The 22113-nt window shown below is 40.3% G+C and overlaps 1 protein-coding gene across 2 annotated transcripts in view; it reads left to right on the plus strand.

The window, feature by feature from the left end:
- The window catches only part of KIAA1549L (KIAA1549 like), a 126514-nt gene that overhangs the window by 38074 nt on the left and 66327 nt on the right, over window positions 1–22113 (plus strand). Inside the window, exon 2 of one of the 2 annotated variants that reach the window (XM_051622078.1) lies at window positions 19227–19559. In XM_051622078.1, the coding sequence (XP_051478038.1) occupies window positions 19349–19559 (211 nt within the window). In that variant the 5' untranslated portion in view covers window positions 19227–19348. Of the gene's footprint in view, window positions 1–19226; window positions 19575–22113 lie in introns of those variants that run through there. The other variant, XM_051622077.1, reaches the window with a different exon arrangement.

Raw genomic sequence — 22113 nt, forward strand, 5'->3', positions numbered from 1 at the left:
CCTTCCACTTCTGCACAGTCAGCAGGCTTGTCTGTGACTGCTTCGTCCAGCTCAGTTGCCAAATTCAAACTAAAGAGCCAGGAAAATGCAAGCTTGTATGGGCTCAGCAACTTGTCAAGAAAGCCTGGCCTGTTCATCTACTAGTTGTAAATCTTTCTCTCTTGAGTGAGATCCTGAGAGGCATTTCTTCTGCTGCTGACATTTGATGAATTTAGGAAAATGTGTATTTTATGCCCTGCCTTTTAATGATATTTTAATGAGCAGCCACTGGGAATTAGTACTGTGACATTAGTTCTGGGTGAATACTTTGTGAATTCTTACCCCTCTGTGTGCAGGAAAGGTTGTTCTTGGTCTCACTGGAAATGCAGCAACTTTGTTCCATTACTGTTGGAAGAAAATACTTGTTTTCCCTTAGTGCATCCCTTTCCTAAGAATGATCTGCTTTTATTTATAGAGTGTAAGCACATCTGTTTTGATAGCTTGTTTTTTTTAATAAATTGTATCCAAAATTAGTATCCAAGTGAGAGAGATTATTTATAGAAATATGTAACTGCTCTTTGAGTCTAGGTGTCAACAAGCTGCCTGTAGACTTCACTTAGAAAACACCTAGGCAAGTTGCACATTGTTTGCTGGAATCTGTTGCTGTCAGAGGACCAAAGGTTGGGCTTGTTTGTGTTGCAGCTCACAAGCATGGCCAAGCCTAGGAGTACCTCGTGTGATGGAGGAGTAGGAGACCACGTTCCATCAGTGCATTTGTTCATTTGGAGGCTGGGGGTCAGCAGTGGCTGTTGGAGAACACTTGGCCACGGACACTGGATGCTGCTGGCAGGCTTGGGGGCTGAGTGGATGGTCCCAAAGCTGTGCCTACTGCAGGATGTCTCGTGGTAGTTATGCAGCAGTACCTGTGTCCTGTCTTTGGGTGTCTGTGGTTTAATCATGGCCCAGCAGTGGCTCTGCTCGTTATTTTTATCTTGGACTCATGTGTTTTGTTGTGTTTGAAAAGATTATGGTCAAAGCCTTCACATTTAATGGAGAGTTAACCTAGAGGTCTGTTAACTGGATAGCTTGCTCCATTAATGGTATTTAGTACTTTTTCTTATCACTGTTTCAAATTCATGGCTATGTTTAGCATCTGATACTGCAGTTTAAACTTACATAGAACACAGGCTGGTTTCTTTGTGTTGGATCCCTGGGCTGACTTGAGGCACCAATTGCAAGCCCATATCTTCCCTTGCTGTGGGAGACAGATATTCTGGAAAATCAGAGCTATGTTGTACAATGGTGTAGGACAGTGAGTGCTTGAAGGGCCAGGCTCTTGGGGGAGCCTGCATTCCCTCAGCTGAGGACAGGAGTGAGAAGTCCTCCAGGAGATGCTGCTGTGCAGGTCCCTGTGCAGGAAGGTGCTGGAGACTAAGTCAAGGGCAAAACAAGTCTTTGGTTATGAATACCAAGCCTTTTTAAGCTAGGACATTTTGAAAGTGTGGCCATAGGTGTGACTGGTTCCTGTGACTTTCTGTTCCCTGGCTGGTACTTCTGTTTTACATTCCTGATGTGACAGCTGGGAGCCTACAGCAATGACTGTCAACATTCAACCTTTTCAGTGAATACTATTTACAGCAGAATGTGGCTCTCTGCTGAAAGATTATTTTAATTGTCTTTACCTAACAAGAAATATACAACACTTTGTAAGACAGCAAATAATCTAATCAAAGTGACTTAGAAGAGTAATGGGTCCTTTAGTTTTAACTCTGGCCAAACCAGAAAATAGTATTTTGCTTTAGATTGACTCAAAAGGAGATGCTGAAGAAGTTAATCAGCCCTGTCACAAGTGTTTTGCATTTACATGCAATCAAATATATAATTTTTCATATTCTTTACCTTCAGATTGCTTACTTACTGTCTAAGCATGTCCAAAAAAAGGATGTTTTTTTAAAAATGAAAATTTGAAATACTTTATTTTCAGAAATATTTCCTTGTGATGTGTTTTTTTGTGTTTGTTTGTGTATTGTGTTTGTTGGTTTGTTTTTAATAAAAATTCTTCAATAGATTAAATAATGAAAACCTGCCTTTTAAATGGAACTAGTTTGGAATCACACCCAGCTTTTTTCTGCCTGATTTTAATTCTAGCATTATTTAGACCAGCAAATGCTTGGAAATCAAATGTATTGATTTCCACAAATGGGAAATTTCTTAAAAATACTCAATTATCTACTCAAAGTAGCAACATACTCTGGGCTTTATTCTTTTAGGGGTAAAAAACAAACCAAAATGTCTTAAAAAGACTAGAACAATATATAAATTTGTATTTTTAAATTTATTTTTAAAATAATAATAATTTTGGAAGGTCAGTTGTCCAGACTCTGCATAAAAATGTTGATCACTTTGTCCTGGTAGCTTGTAAATGCTGAGTATTTATTAGATGGTTAGAAGATTACTTTCAGGCACTTGAACTGATGAGTAGCTTACAAATTGAGCTCCCTTTTTGAAGAATATGTGATGTTTATGTGTGTAATTTTTACTTCTGCACTTTCAAAATCAGTGAGCCAGGTTTCAAGTTACCAAGATCAACGTGAGTGAATTGAGATGGTCTAAAACAATTAGCAAAGCTTTGTAGTGTGGGGTGTTGTTGTGTTTTGTTTTGGTTTGTTTTTTTTTTTATGCTCGTCTCATTCCACCAGAAGACCCCCTGGGCAGTTTGCCCTTTCTTGGATGATGGGCACATGTGGGCTGATGTGCTTCAATTCCTGCTCACATCTTTCCCATGCCATCACTCCACTCCTTGTTGCCTTCCAGCTGTCTTCTTAACTTCCTTCCACAGAATCTGAATTTCAGTATTTCTTGCCTGCCTTTTAATGGTGGCATGGGGGTGTTTTCCTTGGGATCTGGACTGCTCTCTCCCTCTGATGTACCAGAGGGCTTCAGCCCCCTTGGTAGTAACTAGGTTTTGCAGCTCTTCATGTGGGCGTTGTGAAGCTGGTGGGAGGAGAAAAAAAACAAAACCTGCTTTCAAAGCTCCTAGAACTGTGATAAATCTCTGAGAATCCTTCATACTGCATTAATGTATTTATATATTTCAGAAGCTGGAGACCAAGCTACCGTAAAAATCTTTAATGTTATATACATGCATAAAATTTTAAATCATTGCTTAGTGATCTCATTGTAGAGGGATGATGAGAAGAAATCCCATGGAAATGCAATATTCTTAATTCTGAGTTCCTTCATTTGTGTTTCTCATTTCTTAGAAATTAACATGTCTGTGTTCAACAGGTACACTTCAGGCCAAAATAGCTGAAACCCATGTATTTGGGGTCTTGATTTTGGACAAGAATTCCACATTTAGCTGTCAATGACTTGCTTATCTTTCAAGTGCTGATCATCCCCAGGGCACTGGCACTGTGTAATTGGTAGCTGTTTCTAGGGATAAGCAACTGAGGGAATAAGGTTGTTTGGTGTTGGTGACTGAGTCTGGCATTTAGTTCACCAAATCTGTTAATGTTCCCATAAATAAATATAGCAGGCTTTGGGCAGTTTTAGTGTCACATGACACTGTCACTCTGTTCCAGGCTGGTCCCTTCATGCATTGGACATCCATAGGGAAAGCCAAGTGAGCAGAGAATTCAGTAATGCTTTTGTACAACCACCTTCTTCCCATGGAGAGAGTAAATGCCTTCATGGAAATTACTGCACTGATCCACATGAGCTCAGCATGTCCTTTTTAAGCATATGTGTTCATAAGCCAACAATTGTGAAGGGGCACAGAGGTGGGATTTGCCCCAGCAGGGAAATGATTCACAGCAGAAGTGAGTTGGGTAAGGGCTGCTCACAGGGCCCAAGCCCCTGCTGCAGATTCAAGCCTCTCTGAGGCCTCTGGGTTAACAGGGCTGGGTCTGAAACCCTTCTAGGGACAGTAGGGAAGGTAAAGAGGGGCAGTCAGCATGGCACAGGAGAGTAAAGTTTGGGGAACTTAATTGTTTCTTATTAAAAATTAAATTAATGCTCAGTTAAAATGGACGCTCAATATTTTGGATACAAACTTTCTTGAAGATGCTTTATGACTCACCTGGATGTTGAAGTGGCTGTTGTATTTCCATTTACCTAGGCAATTATATATATAAATTAAATATGTAATAAAATCTAGAAAGAGACATTATCAGTTATCTACCTGAAAATGCAGTGATGGGGTTTATGTATTATTATTTTTTTAAAATATTTTTTTTAAAGGCTTGTCTGCAGGTAAGCCTGCTTGTTGAATTGTGATCTAGGTGGTAGCCAAGCAGCAGGTCAATTATCAGTCATTGATTGCTGAACACTATTTCCTCCTCTGCCTGCTCTTCTAAGGAATATTATTATCTTCAGGATATTTGTCTAAACAGTGTGCTTTTTTAGTAGAAAGCAATGTTATTTTCACCATCAGTGCAAACCTTTCCCCAGCATTTATTTGTCTTTGCTTAAAGAGATCACATTTTTGTGAAGAAACCATAGGCCAGCAAGGCCTAATTTTGCTAGAGTCTGGGAAGACTTGTAGTTTAATCACTTGTGACTGTTCTTTTAAATCCCCACAGCAAATGTGGTTTGGCTGCAGGTCGATTTGAAGATTGAATCAGTGCAGAATGCCTGAACTCTTATGGAAGACTGAATATACTCATTTATTTTTAATCCTAGAGCCCTTAGCCACACTGAGGGGACCCACTGAATGATATTTGTTGCCTTCCAAATGTTATTTTCACTTAGCTCACTGTGGTATTTCTTGAATAACTGAAATGTACACCTCTAGGCACGTTGTGTGATACCAGGCGCAGTGTGACAGCATGACTAATGTGCATTTACAATTAAATAAAGTTCCTGAAGATTTCTTTATTCATATGATAGTGCCAAGAGATTTCAAAGACTTTGATTTTGACAGTTCAGTAATTATACTGCATCCATTTTGCTGTTCTTGAGAAATTAGATTTCCTAAGTTGGCTGGAGCAGAGGTGCAGTGTCTCCCATTTTAATCTGCTGTCTGTAATCTACTCAACACTTTCTATGTATTTTAATATAAAAAAGTATCAGATTTAAATTGGAGATTTTTTTTTTTTCACCTAGTTTACTTGTATATACATAGTACACTGTGTTACTCATTCTTAACCTATCTCTTTCCACATGATAATGATACCTGGAGAATGAAGATGATTAACACAGTAGTTTACAGGAAAGAAAAAAGACAACAGCCAGAACTTAAACACATACAAATTAATGGATTTCTCATTGGAATCCAGAACTTGGGACTTGCCTTTAGTGGTATCCATGTACTGCTTTCTAATGCTATTACACCTGGCCTGAGTGGATGTACTGCTGAGTGATTTATCAGATTTCTCATTCAGACTTTCTAATTCTCATTAGGCTTGAGTCCCTGGGAAAGCTGGTGACCACAATTTAAAACAACAACAACAGAAAAGATAAAAACAATAACATATGTTGAAATGGTTGATGATTTCTGAGATATTTTAACAGGGTTATTAGAAATACCACAGATTTTCAGGAGTACATCCAGCTGCTTGCTCTCTGGACTTGACAAGCAGTGAATTGCTGAAGCATGTACAGTTGCAGTGGGCCTGGTTCATCCCTGCCCTGCTGCTCTTGCAGCTGTTTGCAGATGTGCAAGGCAAAGTTCAAAATTATGTTGGATCAAAAGATAGATATTCTTATCTGCATTAAGGCCAGTTTATACAATTGTTATGGAAAGGACAGGCTTTAAAACAGGAGTCCTGTGATGAGATGGTATTAAGTGACCTGAGTTTCAATGAGCTTTACACTTACTTTAGAAAAATGCAAGTGATAACATTAGATCTGGGGCAAGAGGAATTAGATTTAGTATGTTTACAACAGGTTGAAATTTATTTATGTTATTAATTAAAAAAAAAAATTGAGTAAGAAGCAAGCAGGCCATATTTCAATTGAAATAGTTCTCATGAACAAATTGAATTGACACCTTGAATCAAGTTATGGGGTTTTGTTTTTTTTTTTCCCTCTCCCCTGTGCAAAACCTTATTCAGATAATAAGAAAATTGTGTTTTAATGATAGAGCACAACTAGTCACATATAGGGAGACTGAATTTAGGCACATGCTGGCTCACCCTGTGGTATTGACTCCCTTTTTAATCCACTGCTATGCTGTAGCATTGTTTCTTTATCATAGGAATAAATGTGTAGTATTATTTTTTTAGCTTCAAGGTAAATATTGCACTGTCAGCAAACCATCTTATTTCATTGCAATGCAGTCTCATTGTGATAGCTGGAAACTGAGATCCTGTGACTGATGCTGTTTAGTCATGTCATATACTGTATTCTGTTGTCAAAATTTATTTTTGTTGTTGTCAACATTTTAATATGTCTAGGCAGAACTTTTAATAATTGCAATAAAAGAAGTTTTTGGATGAGAAACATGGTGCCTTGCAGAAAGGGAATGAGACTGAAGCATATTTATCACTTTGACATTACAATTTCTGAGATGACAAATCTTTGATTTGTGCAGAAAATTGTTACAATTTAGTTTTTTAACTGGAATTCCAGACACATCTAGATTCTATTTTAAGTGTCACCTGTTAATGAAAAAGCAGTAGTCAGTGAAGAATGAAATTATTAGTCTTTAAGATTCAAATTGGTTTTAGCAAAACCATGGAAAATAAATTAATGTGAAAGTCAACAAGACAAACCCTTAGACTGTGACCAGAATTTGCAGTCTCCCTTCTGCCCTCTACTGCAAATAAAGCATTTTCCTTCAGTTTAGGGTGATTCAAAAGAGCTCCTGCCTTTTATCCCAGGCACCAAGGCAGGGGGTCTCTCACAGATCCCAGTCCTGCAGGGCCAGAGGAGCCTCCAGCAGCTTGAGGGGCTGCCTTGAGAGTGATGTTCACCTTGCTATGCTCTTGTTTTGGATTCAAAGGAGCATTTTGGGAATTGCTTGGGGATCTGTTGCTGCCACTCAGGTCTCAACTGGGGTTGGGCAGAGATAATCGCAAAGCCAGAACTTACCTTGATTATCTTCAATCTTTTTCCCCCCTCAGCTGCTTTTCTTTGCTCTTTCAAGGTAGCCTGTTTGGTATTTTGCAAAAAAAGACTTTCTCCTTGGCTAACTTGTGGCCAATGAAGCTCTAATTCTGTATTGATTCTCTATGCTGGCTTGCCTTTGCTCTGCAGGGGATCCAAACTCCTACCTGGGACTCCTGGAGCATCACAGGGGGCACGAAAACAGACAGAGCTGCCATAGATGTGGTGTGAAAGCTGTTGGAGAGCAGGGCATGTCCCACAGCTTGTGCTGCTGTTCCTCTTGGGGCTTGCAGGGAAGGACAGATCCCAGAGGAGAAGGTGGCAAAGCAGCACCATTCATTGAGAGAATTTTAAAAATCACAAGGTAGATGTATCTGAGGCAAATGGATATTTGAAAAAGTAATTTACCAACTTTTTTCTGCTTGTGCAAGTGGCATGAGCCTCTTCTGATTTTCTTCATGTGTTCAGCATCTGCACTTTAACTCTTCAGTGTACTCACAATTTTAGTTCTACTTAAAGGTGGTTCATCCATGAAGTCACCAGCTGACTGCAATAGTGTCTTGATTGATGAAAGAAGAGCAGCAGTCTTTGAATTAAAATTACTTCTCATAAGGGTGACATGTCACCTGTGTGGCCATGTTTGTGTGCACTGTTCCTGTTCTGCCTGGCATCCAGGCCAGTAAGTCTTGACAGTGATGAAGAGTGTGTATTGAAAAAGTAGCTGAAAGTGGCATAAATCTGACTTACGGAATTTGCTGAAGCACTGCCCTAATCTGTGCAAAAAGTCACCTGTCAGGAAGGTTATGGGGAAAAAAACTTCAACATTGCACTTGATCTTACCTGGAGCAAAGCTTTGGATGGTCGGGATTTCTTTTTGGTAGCATCAGGCATTTTGATACCTGAGCAACTCTTAACTGATAATAAGAGGAATTAATAGCTGCATGACCTGGCAGTTTTAGCACCTTCTTCCTTCATGCTTTTTCTCTTCCTCTGTCTTTTTTTTAATTAAAAAAAAATAATGTAAATACTCTATTTTACTTTCCCCATGTTATTCCTGTATAATTTGAATTATTTCTGTAGCACTGCAAGCATAAAACAGGTTAATGGAAAATCTTCTTAAATGCTATATAGTGAACGTGTTTGACAGTGCAGTTGTAATGCTCCAGAAATCCTGGTTATCCTGAGAGCTTTAAAATCCAGATATTCAGTTATACTTAACATGAATGTGGAATGTTTGCATAGTGTACGTACAAAGGAAAAGCCTGTCGGAACAGGGCATTGTCTCTCTCTGTTTGTTAAAAGTGACCACGCATGTCTCTAAAGATTAACAGAGTGGTTGGAAAGAAATTAGGGTCTGGTTTGGTTAGAGGCTGTTTTTGGAAATAGCTTCCAGAGTTTTTTAGAGAACAAAATCTTATGAAACTTTAGCAAAAAGAGCAGCAAGCAAATGACAAGAAGTATCATAGAATCACAGAATCACTTAGGTTGGAAAAGACCTTTAAGATCATCAAGTCCAACCATTAACCCTGTGCTACCAAGTCCAGCACTAAGCCATATTCCCAAGCACCACATTTAGATGACTCTTAAATACATTCAGGGATGGAGGCTTCACAATCACTGCCCCTTGTTCTAATGGGGTATTTCCACTTCCTAGATACCTGCTGGAAATAAAATACAGCAGGGAGGGAACAGTCCTGGAGATTCCTGGAGTGCACAGAAGAGAACTTCCTAATGCAGCTGGTGAGGGAGTCAACCAGGGAGCGTGCCCTTCTGGACTTGCTGCTCATGAACAGAGAAGGACTTGCCAGGGAATCAGCAGTTGGAGGAAGTCTAGGGCATAGTGACCTGTTTAACAACTCTTTCAGTGAAAAAGTTCTTCCTAATGTCTAGTCTAAACCTTCCCTGGTGCAGCTTGAGGCCATTTCCTCTTGTTCTATCACCAGTTACTTGTGAGAAGAGACCAGCGCCTGCCTCTTTACAGCGTCCTTTCAGGTAGTTGTAGAAGGTGTTGAGGTCTCCCTTCAGCCTCCTTTTCTTCAGACTAAACAGCCCCAGTTCCCTCAGCTGCTCTTCATAAGACTCATTCTCAACGCCCTTCACCAGCTTCATTGCCCTTCTTTGGACACGCTCCAGCACCAAGATGTCTTTTTAGTATTGAGGTGCCCCAAACTGGACACTGTATTCGAGATGTACCCAATGTGGGTCACAGAGCCAGGCTTTTTCAGGATTTAGTTCTGAGTTAATTTAGAAGTTAGAAATACGGATTTCAGCTGGGGATCCAAGGAGGAAGCATTTTCAATTATTTTCCTAGCAGAGCCATTTTTACCACTCTGTAAGGTGCAACATGATGGAGCATGTGAGTCCCATGAACTAAAGCACAGCAGAAGAAAGCCATACTGCTGTGGAGGAAAAAATATATCTTAATTGACTTATTTTAAACTTTTCAGAGGGAATATTTTGTTTTCTATCATGATCCCCAAACCTTTTTATGGGACTGGGAAGGTTTAAATTAGGAGGTCCACCAACTTGGTGCCTGAATAGCACTGCCCATCTGGAAATAGCAGTGTGATTTCTTTCTAATAATGCTCTTTGTTCCAGGCAGTGGATCTTATTTTTGAGAAACCAGCTGTTCACTTTTTTAACCTTTAGCTGCTAACTGGTTTTACGCTTAAAAGTGACTTCAGCTATTACTAAAAAGTGATTGTGCCTGTAGCAGTTATCCTGGGTTTTTTTTGTATGATATTTTTTAGGTCTCCTGTCATTTCACAGGGAAGATGTTGCCTAATTACTTGACAGAAAATGCCATTCCCTTTTACTTAGGGAAAAGAATAAACTTTTAAATACCACATCACTGATTAGTACTGACTTTTTTTGTGTTTAGGCAGCCCATGCAAGAGCAGAACTACAGTTTGTGAGTACATCTACCTGCTATATCCCCACATTTGAGTCATTGCGAGCTTCAGGTTTGCTACATTTGATGCCTGTAATCATATGTTGATAGCTGTAAATTAAATACTGAACCAGTGTAGAATAGATAACTTGTTTGTGAATGTGTCAGAGAAGTGCAGGGGTACAGCCTGTATAGGACTGAGCTCTTCATATGAGGGATGGGGCTTCCTGAGTGATGCAGAGATCCATCCTTCTTGCAGGGAAATGGGTGAAGAGCAGCTGCAGCCACCTGCGTCCTGGTGGTGGGCTGAGTGGACATTGCTCCCAGGAAGCCTGGAGCTGGGCTTAGGTATCTCCAGCTTGGGAGCTGGGAGATTCTTGGGAGCTTCACAGTCTGCCAGTATTGCCATTTATTTTTCAGATTCAGAAGCAGTTTAATTAATGACTGAAAAGTTGGGTTTGACCAGGCAGTTACTTAACCTTTTTACCACCAGAGACTGGACTTTCCCTTTGTGCTTTTAGCCTGTTGTACTCTGTCAATGATGGTGGCTGATTTTTTTATTACTGACAGTTACGGTGTCCTGTCAGACAAGTATTTTCAGCAATTTCCAAGAGGTGAGAAAGTGAAATGAGGTGACATACTGCTATAAACTTGAGCTATTGCCACTTTTATGCAGCAAAGAAAAGATCCTGAAAATGAAGGCTAATGAGCTGTGCAAAGCACAGGGAAAGTAATAGAAAATGGAAATAATTTTTAAACACTGCATGATAGTTTCTAGCCTGAGCCAAGTCCTCATCTACTGTAGAGCAGACAAGGAGCTTAAGAATTAATTACCTAGTTGATTAAGATGTAATTTTTAATTGTAACGTATATTGCATTTCATGTTGAATATCCACTGCAGGTCATAGCAAAGTTGCAGGTTGATTTGTTGTTCAGAAGAATTTAGTTGCTGCTCCATCATGCTGACTTGACCTCAGGAAGCTCTCTTTAAAAGGTGGAAATCAAAGGGTAATACTGAATTTAAAGAAAAAAAAATAAAAATTATTTTTTTAAAAGGAATTGCCTTTAAATTGGTAGTTTCTGAGAAGTCAGTACATAAGAAAGAACAAATTAAGATAATGTGGGTAAGGCTCTCTTCCTGGTCTTTCCCTTCTAACCTTTGTCCATTCTGGGACCAAGTAATAGACTTTGTTTTTCTGGATTAAAAAACTGAATTGTATACCAGAGTGGATTAACACTAATTATTTGGTGCAAATCTTGAAGAGAGAATAGAAGTTGGACTTGATTATTGTTTTGTTGCATTTTAAAAGTAAGTATGTTATTTACTTCAAATGTCAAGTGGCCTTTTCAGACACACTCTTCATTGTGACCAGAAAATTTTCTAATCTAAAAGTCAGTAAGATACTGGCTAAAAAAAAAAGTGTGGTTTGGTTTGGTTTTTTAAGCCGTGATTTTAATTCTTTGAAAGCATTATCAATGGGGCAGTACAGAATGCTGTACAGGCAGAGAAAGCAGGATGCTTTTGTAGGTGACCTACATTTCTTTCCTGGTCTTCACCTCTTTATCCTTCATTACAGGCAGGGGCCAAAGGCAGTGGAAAGAGCCTGAGAGTAGCAAAAGATACTGTAGAAACCTCTGTCCTTGTATTGATCTTGTGTATGTGGCATCTCTGAGACCATATTTCTCCTTAGAGAGGACTAACTTCTCTCCTGGTTATCTGGCTGGATGATAGACCCCAAAGTGGGTCTTGCCTCCATGTCATCTGGGGCAAGCACAGTGGTGCCCAGGGTGCAGCCTGCAGCCTGCCCTTCATGTCCTGGCCTGAAATAGTAGCTGGAAAACATGAAGAGATCATTGTTCTCTGGCCTTGGTGCTTGCATGTGTGTTGCATCTAGTAACTGTAACTTCAGAGCTCTGAACTGGATGAAATAAGTGGAAATAAAGAAGTTTTAGGGTTGCCTGGACACGGTGTGAGGCAGCCACTGCTGCAGTGGGTTCAGTGAGGCACTGTCCTGGTGCTGGCAGAGGATAGTCCAGAGTCTTCTCTACTCACAGCTTACAGCCTCGAATGTTATGTGCAAAGATGATTCCCTTGAAGATGTGCTTGGTTTGGTAAGCAGAAAGCTTTTTGGCTCAAGGGGACATTCACAATTACCCAACCAGCATGTCAAAATATATGGTATTATGTAATTTGGTGCACAGTTCAACCTTTTGAAAGCACTATCGTTTCTTTAAAAAAGTTCTGGGGATAATAATTTTTGTGGGGGTTTTTTCCTTTTCTTTGTAGAATATTCTACATGGCTTTTAGCAGGGATTCTCTTTAGTCTCCTCTTGTATTTGATTTTTCAGTGGCAGTTTAAACTCTTGAAAGCTTAATAAAGGAGTAGCTTGTAGTTAAGAAGATACATTTTAATTGCATGTAATAAGAAAGCTGTACTATCATTGACTTGTAGCTAGTAGTGGAAAAACTGAATCCAAATTTCCTGCACTTTTGATGCGAGCTCTTGAAGAGTCTAAGTCTTAAAAAAAAAAAAAAAAAAAAATCTGTCATCTGAAAATGCAATTTGCTTAAAAGTCACGTTGTTTTAGAATGTAAACAATGAAGCTGAAATACTAATACAGTCTGTTTCACTTAGTGGATGTTTTCTTTGGTTTTGTGTGGGGATTTTTTCAGTTTATTTGTTTTTTTTCCTCCATAAAAAAGTCCCTCACATATATTAAGACTCAAGGCAAAATCATGAGAACTGGCAGCTTTGATATTGCATGTTCCCAAATTACCTTGATTTTTTGGCTACATTTTTTATTAAATAATTTGTGTTACTGCTAACAGAGTATACATACACTTCCCTGAATAAACACAGTTCCTTTACAAAAGTTTGTATAAAAGTGTGTTTACAAATAAATAAGCAGTGTGTTAAAGCAGGCTGTAAGGCTTGCAAAATGATTGATCCTAAAAGTGTTGCAGAATAAGCAATAAAAATTAATTATTTTTTTTTTATTTTATATTCATGCCACTAATTCACTTATGTTATATGAACAATCTGAGAACTCAAGGAGAAATGGGAACAGGTACATTCAGTGGGAGCAAGAACAAGACCCCCATAGCACGTTCTGGTTTCTACAGGATTATGTGGGTTATCCTGCAGCACAGCATGGTGATGAATTCCTCCTCTGCCACACTTTTCTGTACTCCCTAATAATCTGACTGAACATCTGCCCTGTGAACGCAACTTGCAGATGATGCAGCTGGAATTGCTGGTGGCAGAATTGGTTCCTCAGTGATAGGAGTGTGTTGTTTTCCCCTGGCTAAGCTGTTGTTATCCTGCTCTTCACCTCCATCTCTGCTTGCTGGGTGCAATTAGAGCATCCCAGCAGAGCTGCTTGTGTGCCCAAGGAGACACGTTTCTCCCCCAGGCAAGGCTGGCACTTGGTACAAGTCACACCAGTCTGTCTGTTCCTGGAGCAATATTGATGACAGCCGTGAAGCGTTTGCAGGCACAACTCTGCTCTCCTGAATCCCAGCCAGCTTGCATTTGGGCTGGGTAAGCAACAAAGACAGGACATGTCAGAAGCTGCAGAGAAATGGTTTCCTTGCAGCCCTGTATTTTCATTTTATAGCTAAATTGTTGCCTTTGGTGTAAAGCTTTGCTGCTGGTGCATTTCTTTGGGATGCAAAGGGCAATCTGTGTGTGGAAGATGAGATAGATGGTGCACAAACATCCCTAAGACAAGAGATTGCTGTCTTGACTTTTCACATGAGCAAAATGTCACCGTGCAATTGAGATGACTGAAGACTGTGTCCAGACACTTCTCTGTTATTCATTATAAAGTTCAAATGGTCTTTTTGTTGAGAAGAAAACTTTGTGCACTATGATACCTCCTCATACAGGTTTTCTTGCTGAAAAACTGTTTAAAGCGGAATTCTGGGGATATGGGGACAAAATACTTTTTTGTCATTGTCAAAAAAATATTAATAGTTTTCAGATATCATTTTCTAAGATCACTGGGAAGAGGTTGTCTTTTGACAGGAGATGCTGCTTGTTTTTAATGACTGGCTCTTGCAGCTGTTGACTGTTACAGGTAAATAGAGGCTAGGATGTGTACAACTTTAGGTGCTGGTAAGATCATCTGTGTTTGAATCCTCAGGTGAGAATTTTGGGTTTGGAATGCCAATATCTAACTTGGGAAAAGTTACAACCAAAACAAATGTTAGAATCAGTTAACTCAGTTACTGTAAACTCTTCACAGGATAAACTCTTTACAGAATCAGGTAGGGCTCAGGCTGCAGGCACCATGTGCAGGGGTTTGTAGGTAGGCTTTTTGACGTGGCTAGAACTTGCCTGCATGTTAAATGTTATGCCAAAGGGGTGAAATTAAGCTGCAAATGTCTTTGTGGAATGGTGCCAAAAGTGAGATGTGTGCCACGCATAGGTTGTGATGTAATTTCATTAATATGTGGCTGGAATAACAGATGATATGAAGGCATAATTAAATTCTACCATTCTACACAGGGAGTAAGAGTAACATTTTCATAGCTACATAGGTATTTTTAGAAATGCTTTGAGTATTTGTGTCTTTTATTGCTAGCATATTTCATATTCTTGGACCTGCATCCCTTGTGCCATTTTCCCAATTGTAAACTCTTAAGGAATAATAAAAAAAAAAGAATTAACATTTGAGGAAACTCCAAAGTGGCTCATAAAACGTGCATGTTGATGCTAACTTCATAATGTGTAGGCTTAAAATTACTCAAATTGCTTAATGCTGTGAGTAGGGTTGTGCCTATTTCCACTGGTGTATCAGATTCTTTTTCTGTTTAATTCCCTGTTGTAACCCATTATCAGTCAGATCTGACTGATCACTCAGTCTCTCATGGTCAAATAATAATAAGCAGGAAACTTCATACTTGTGAGAAGGAAAAAAAATATCATTTTTTAGTATAGTAGTGGCATTGTTTTTAAGAGGTGATGCAGCCCTACAGTAATGATCTCTATTGCTGGGTAGACAGGGCTGAAGTGGTAAATGGTATCTCTCAGCAGTACTCCTCTTGTAGGTAGGTTGTTATTTTTATGTGTTTGTAAGTAATTTTGTTTTGCACAAGTGTTTTGTTTTTTTTTAAGTCAGCTTTGAAATCACTTTGTCTTAGGCCTGATGGATTTTGACCTGTAGAAAATCCAGATTGCTTATGTAATCTAATGTTTGGATTTCTCTGTGCTTTGAGTTGCTCTTTCCTAGTGGCTCAGAAGTGGCAGAACATGTAGGACTTGATGATCCTTATGGGTCCCTTGCAACTCGAGATATTCTGTGATTCTTGGAAATACAGATCTTATGGGCATGGAAAGCAGACAGGTGTTTTCATTAGCCACTACTTTTTCCAGAGATTTGCTTAGCAACTTGTTGTCTCACTAGAAATAACCAAAATTATTTTAAGAATAACATGCAACTGTGGTGTCTCAGGAGCGGGGACAGAAGTTCCTCTTGCTTCAGAGGTCCATAACTTCATTATCTTTATTTACTGTTGCACATTAATTAGATGTATGCATAATCTTCAAACTTTTGGTGGGCACAGGGTGCCTATGCTAATGTGCTCCCTATTGCTAATCTTTCCATTTTGGTAGAGGGAAGTGGGGGAGATGCTGGTCTTCCTCTTGGTCACCTCTGTGCTCTGCTTTGGTCCCTGTTATTCCTTTAAGTATGCACAAAAGGGCTCAGAAACTATAAACCCATGACTTTTCTCAAACTGAATCAAATTTTCATTTCCTGCTGTGACATTTTTTGAGATGTTTCTCAGTATTGCAAATGGAAAGCTCCCTAATCAGTGGTGGTTGTTGTAATGAGGTTACTGCTAAATAGGTTTTAGGATTGCTGGAAGTGGTGATTAGTCAGTAGCTTGAAGTATGAAAGTATAACAGCTAATCCTGAGACATGAGAAACAGCTACTGGTATGTACAAGCAGTGGCTCAGTGCACAATGTATGCGGGTCGAGTTCTCATGTGACTTTCATGTTGATTTTAATTGATTGTCTTCTCCTTTCATCAAGCGCTTTCAGTTGTTGGTAGATGTAAAAGTGAAATATTCTTCAACACCCTCCCTTTTTCCCTGGTGTGGTCTTAGTTTGCACAGTATTTGATAAGGATCTGCAGTTCTTGATATCATGTAAAGGACATTTACTTCAGTTTAAACTCAGTGTATTGGGAAGATAATTTCACCTTTTGCTTGCTGCGTTCAGTCACTACCAGGATGCTGAATTTATGGCAGTAGTGTGAAATGGATATTGATGGTCAGTATCTTTCCATAAAGGTAGAATCAAATAAAATTTGTGGTGGTGGAATACTAGCAGTGTATTTCAGTTATTAAAATATGAATTAATGTTTTTTAACCTTCACTTTCTTTAGAGCTTTACGGCATTAATGGAAGTAAACAAAAAAGTTGCTAGTTGCTCTGGAATAGAAGAAATAAGAACTGAAGGACTAAAATTAAGCAGTGGTTAGAGGATATTTTTTTTCCAGTGTTTTATCTACTTTGCATTATTTGAGCTTTTCTTGTCAAAATGTGTTAACATCAACACTTATTTCAGGTTTGCATTGTCTCTGCTTGTAAGCATTCTCATTAAACCAAAGTGTGAAGAAATAGAGGAAGATTGGTGCATACTGTGTGGATTGATGTGAATAGGTTTTGCTGTTTTAGAAAGCAAGAAAACATTGACTTGTTTAATTCCCCTTTAGGACTTGTGTTCACTAAGTGCTAGATGAAATCCCATGTGAAGGCTTTGCATTCACTTTTTGGTATGGACTTGCAGTTCAGAGGTGAAACAAGCTTGAGGTGTAACAGATGGGGTCCTGATGACTTTATCAGCTGAGATGACCTCAAAGAAGTGTAAGCTTCAGGCTGCCCTAGGCCTGATTTTGCAAAGCACGTTATCTAGTACTTAATTTCCAGCATATGTTTGGATGTATTTTAGCTGAGCAAAGTACATGTCATCTTTCCTACCTTTGGTTAAAAAGCTGCCTGACTGTAAGAGAGAAGGAAAAGCTGCCAAATGTGTTGAACTGCTGTGTGCCTCCCAGCAAATGATGGAGCATGTAGAATATCAGAAGTTAGGCTGCACCAATCCTTTAGGTCTCAGGTCCCCCAGTGACACACCAGCAGCCGTGGTGCAGATACAAAACCATTACTTTGCTCTGCAAACCTCTCCTGGTGGGTCAGGTCCCAGGGGACCCTGCAGCCTCCTGTCCAGCCTGCTGATCTGTTGCAGTTTCATTAAGGCTGATAGGGTTTGCCTTTAGCCTGCTTACCTCTTGTTGCTGTAGGTGATCCTGTGCCTGCCTACCTTTGCTTTTCTTAAAAATGCTAGTACACAAGGTAGCCCGTGTTCATTGAAAGGTCTGGGGACTTTTTTTTTTTAGTTGCTAGGAGGGCAGACCTCTGTTCTGTTCCCCATTCTGGAGCTGCTCCCCTGAAACAACTTGTTTCTGGATTCTGTATTCATTCTTGCATTTCAGTGGAGGGAAGATAGTAATGACCATTCTCCACCATAGTTTAATAAAACTCTTAAATACGGGGGTAAAATGGAAGATCTGTGGTGTGTTTGCTTGGGTTTTTTTGTGGATTATTTTTGTTTATAGAGTGAAAATGTCACAGTAAATGTAATTCAAGCACGTCCCTGTTGAATGCACACAGGAGCCTGAAGGAGCTGGTCTAATCATCTACTTTGGCCTGCGCATATGGATGATGGGTGGTGTAGCACAAAGGCATCACAGGAAAGAGACTTAGCTTTAAATAGGTGCAGTGTGACCCATTTTCCTCCCTTGTGCTGTATGGTATTATGCTGCTGGCTCCTGTTTGTTCGAGCTGACTCCCTTTGTCAGTGACTGGAACTAAGATCCAGCCTGTTTTATATCTCAAAGTCTGCCCCTCCTTATTCTTCGATGCCATTGTGGGTGTGGAGAAGGTGGCATCCTCTGGGTCTGATTCAGTGAGAGGGCTGGGGCTGTTCAGCCTGGAGAAGAGAAGGCTCTGGGGAGACATTATAGACGCCTTCCAGTAGCTGAAGGGGCTACAGGAAAGCTGGGGAGGGGCTTTTCACCGGAGGGGGTAGTGACAGGACAAGAGGTAATGGATCAAAACTGGAAGATGAGAGATTTAGGTTAGACATTAGGAGGAATCTCTTCATTGTGAGGGTGGCGAGACTCTGGAACAGATTGCTGAGAGAAGCTGTGGAAGGCCCATCCCTGGAAGTGTTCAAGGCCAGGTTGGATGGGGCTCTGAGCAACTTGATCTAGTGGGAGGTGGACATGCAGGGTGGTTGGGACTAGATGATCTCTAAGGTCCCTTCCAGCTGAAAGCATTCTATGATTCTGTGATGATTCTATGAGTTGGAGGGCAGTGACTGGTTCCATATTGTGCATCTAACTATGCAAGTGGCACAGCCTGGCATGGTAAGTGCCAGTACTGAGTTTTGATCTATTATCTTGGGGGAGGGAGAAAGGGGATAAAACCCCTTCAATTTTATTCTTGAGTGAATCTTAATCTTTAAATTATCAGGAATGTGAGATTTCCCATGCTACAATTTTAGAACATCTGTAATCATTTTAAGAAAACACAGCCTAGGAACATTATGGTGTTGAATGTAGAGTAAGTGGTGTTTGAAATGCTCTGTTGTACATCTGCACAAGTCAAAAAAGGAGTTTAATTTCCTAATTTCTTTGGGATCTTACACTCTTCTCCTCGTGTTCATCCCTATTTTATTTTCTTCCTTTTGTGTCTATAATTCCATGCATTATTAGAACTGGCAAGATGAGCACCTCCAGATGCATCCTACAGGAACCCAGCCAATGCTGACTCTATTCCCATGTCAAACTGCATGCCAACTCAGTGAAGCTTGGTTGTCAACATCTATTCCCTTTCTACAGTGCTTCTAAGCCCATCTTCTCACATAATATTTTGACACAGGGTGACTGATGATAACCTCAAGAATTTTCCCAAGCTTCAGGAGGTGTCTTTTAATATGTTGAACTATCCTAGTTAAAAGTAGTATTTTGAAATAGTGTGGTCTAGGAAGCTTTCCTTATTCTTCTGTCAGATGAAATTACCTGAGGGCTTTATAATCTGTCATATTTTAACTTTCACTGCTTTTTGTGGTGGGTTTATTTTTAAATGTCTCTGAATTTTTATTCCCTTTGAATAAAAAAGCAGCTCACTAAATTTACTAAACATAATGCATTTTGTTTTGTGGTTTGTTGCAACAAGAGAACAACCTTTCTTTTTTTGGGGGAAGAATACACTCATTTTGCTTATTATTTTACAGGTATCAGGCAACAGCATATCAATGTTGCTCCTTCTACAGGATCTTTTCCTAATTGGAGATCTATACTATCACCAACACGGCCTTCCACAGAAACTAAGACTTCCTCAGTAGCTGATATTTCTATGGGGCATACTTTGGAGAATGCAAACTTGCTTCAGATGATAAAAACAACCCTGGCTGGCACACGTACCAGGACTTTGGATCAAAGTCATCTGTCACCCACCCTTTATCAAGGCAGTGGAAACAGTGCATCCCAGGAACCTGCTGAAGTTTCAGCTGAGTTGCTTCTGAGGTCATCCTCTCAAGATACAGATGAAACAGCTGCTGTATCAGGTTTGCCTCACCTTGGTATGTTTGCCACATTGTCCACTACACCACCAGTGACACATTTGAGTACAGCTGTGCCATTTCAGCTAATACCATTACAAACACCCTCCATTTCAAAAGAGAACACCTCAGGATCAGAGATGCTTGCTGCTGTTCCATCACCATCATTCTCCTCATTGGTAATTCAGTCACCTCATACCATTAACTTTTCTAAACCAGCTGTACTGCCCATCAGAGTGCCTTTGTCTGCAGATCCTGAAGGTTTCTTCAGCACAGATTCAGCCAGCTCACAGGTTAGTGAAAGCAGAAATAGTTCTCCAAGCATGGTCACTGTAGTACATTCCCATACAGAGAATCCCAGTGGCAAGTGGTTTACGGGTGCCATGCCTTTCAGTCTCCTTGGATCAACAACAGTGCATTTCACAGAAATAGTGGGAAAAGGGTCTCGTTCAGAAAAGACCTCTTTTTTGTCTGTATACTCTGATATTCCTGTGTCAAAATCATATCAGCCTTCCCTGCCAGTAACTTCCAGAAGCCTGTCATGGTTTACTAATGAGAGTATGTATAATGTATCTTCTACTGGAGTAAAACCAGACAATCAGCCACTGAAGGCAGCGTTGACTGACAGAAACAGTGATATCACTCCTCTGTCATCACCAGTTTTTCAGGATAAAGCAGTTCCTACATCAGTCTTCCATCCTGTGGGTACTCCACATCTAATATCCCAAATAAGTAATCCTCATTCTTCCACTGCACTGACTAATTACACTACAGGCTCTACCAGTGCACCTTTCATGTCATCAGCTTCTGAGAGCCTGGCTGAGGTCTCCAGCACAACAGTGAGCACGTCTTCCCCTTCATTGCCAAAATCACTGATTCCAGATGCAAAGCACACTCGCAATGCAGTGCTGCCAGAACCAGGATTTAGAAGCAAAACAGATGTTCTCTTTAGAAATGCAACACGCTCCTCTTTAACAAGCACAAGGTCTCCCTTGCTAAGTGAGACAAATGACACCTTTACTAGAGTAGCTCGCGCGAACGGTCCCCGTGCAGCAGCAGCTGATGAGGAAACTTTGCAGATCCCTTTGACTGTTTCCTCGCAGCACACGCTGGTGGCTCTGAGTCAGCCTTTTGCAGAAGACCTGACTGATGGAGCTTATCAGGCAAAGAGTGTGCGGTTGCCAACCACTTCTTCACGTAGTCTCCCAACTTTTGATGGCTTTCCTGTGGCAAGAACAGCTCAACAGCCTTTCATAAGAGGCATGACAGCAAAGACATCCACACACTTCACTGCTAATAGTGTTCTTCCTTATGGATCTCGGCTTTCCAAAGTTTCTCCAGAACTCCAAACGAATAAACTCCCCAGAGGATTAAAGATACTAGGTACTGTGTTGGAAACAGGCATGACCAGTCCTGATCTAGCTGCAGTGCTGTCAATTTCTTCCACTACAGGCTTTTCAAAACCTGAACCTGCTTTCACAAATACATCTGCTACTAGTGCCTTTGTGACTGCACATTTTCCACCCGGTGCTGCAGAAAGTCCTGGTGTAACTGCAAATAAAAACAGAAATATGAGGGTACCCACTGTTGTGACCTCAAATGCAGAATATTTACCTCCAAGAGCTTTACATAATTTTACCTCTGGTGAGACTTCACATTCAGTTGATAGAAAGCATCTTGCCTCTGTGCCTCCAGCATGGAGTATGCAGTCATCACTGGTTTCCATGACAACAGGAATGGACAGCCAGGATTCTGATTTTTCTGGGATTTTGAGTGCAGACTCTGAAAGCAATTTAGATCCTGTCATCTCTCCTGAAGTTGCAACTTTTGCTCCTATGTGGACTGATACAGCATTGCTGTCTTCAGCTGACATTAATATTCCTTCAGGAAAAACTTCAGTCAAAACGGCAGTGAAAGAAGTTCCTCCAAGTACTTCTCCACTGGAAACAGAGTACCATGTGCCATACTCAGAAGTTTCAAGTCTGCAGAAGAAAATTACTACAAACAAACAGTCACTCTTCTCCACCCCTTCAGCACACTATGCATATGCAAACTTTAGTACAAATATTTCAAGTTTGCCCTTTGCTGGAATTCAGTCGAATAGTTTTCCAGAATTTGATGTAGGTGAATTTGCACTGAAGACATCTGCTCAGTATTCACCCCCTGCTATCACTTTGACAGTGCCTGACCCCCTGCAAAGAAAGCATGGGAGCACAGTGGGAAACGTTGCTAATGTCTTCACTATTGGAGACATTAACCTCAGTATGCACTATGAAGCACCTCTGCATTTACATGTGCCTCCTGTTCATGATACAGGTGCTTTCCCCAGCTCTCTAGAATCACAGGCAACTAATGTTGGAAAGACAACTTTACTGACAAAAACCTTAGACACAACACCAGTGTTGGCTTTTCCCCTCACTGACAACTTGACTTTTTCAGCCAGCTATGAGAGCAGTGCCACCCACAGCACACTGCCAACCAAGCCCCTGTTTCCCATAACCAAGCCTTCTAGCTCAACTCTCTTGCATAGTTTTATTACAGAAGAAGACACTGGTTCTGG

This window comes from Apus apus, chromosome 5, assembly GCF_020740795.1.
Source record: "Apus apus isolate bApuApu2 chromosome 5, bApuApu2.pri.cur, whole genome shotgun sequence".
NCBI classification, from domain to species: Eukaryota; Metazoa; Chordata; class Aves; order Apodiformes; family Apodidae; genus Apus; species Apus apus.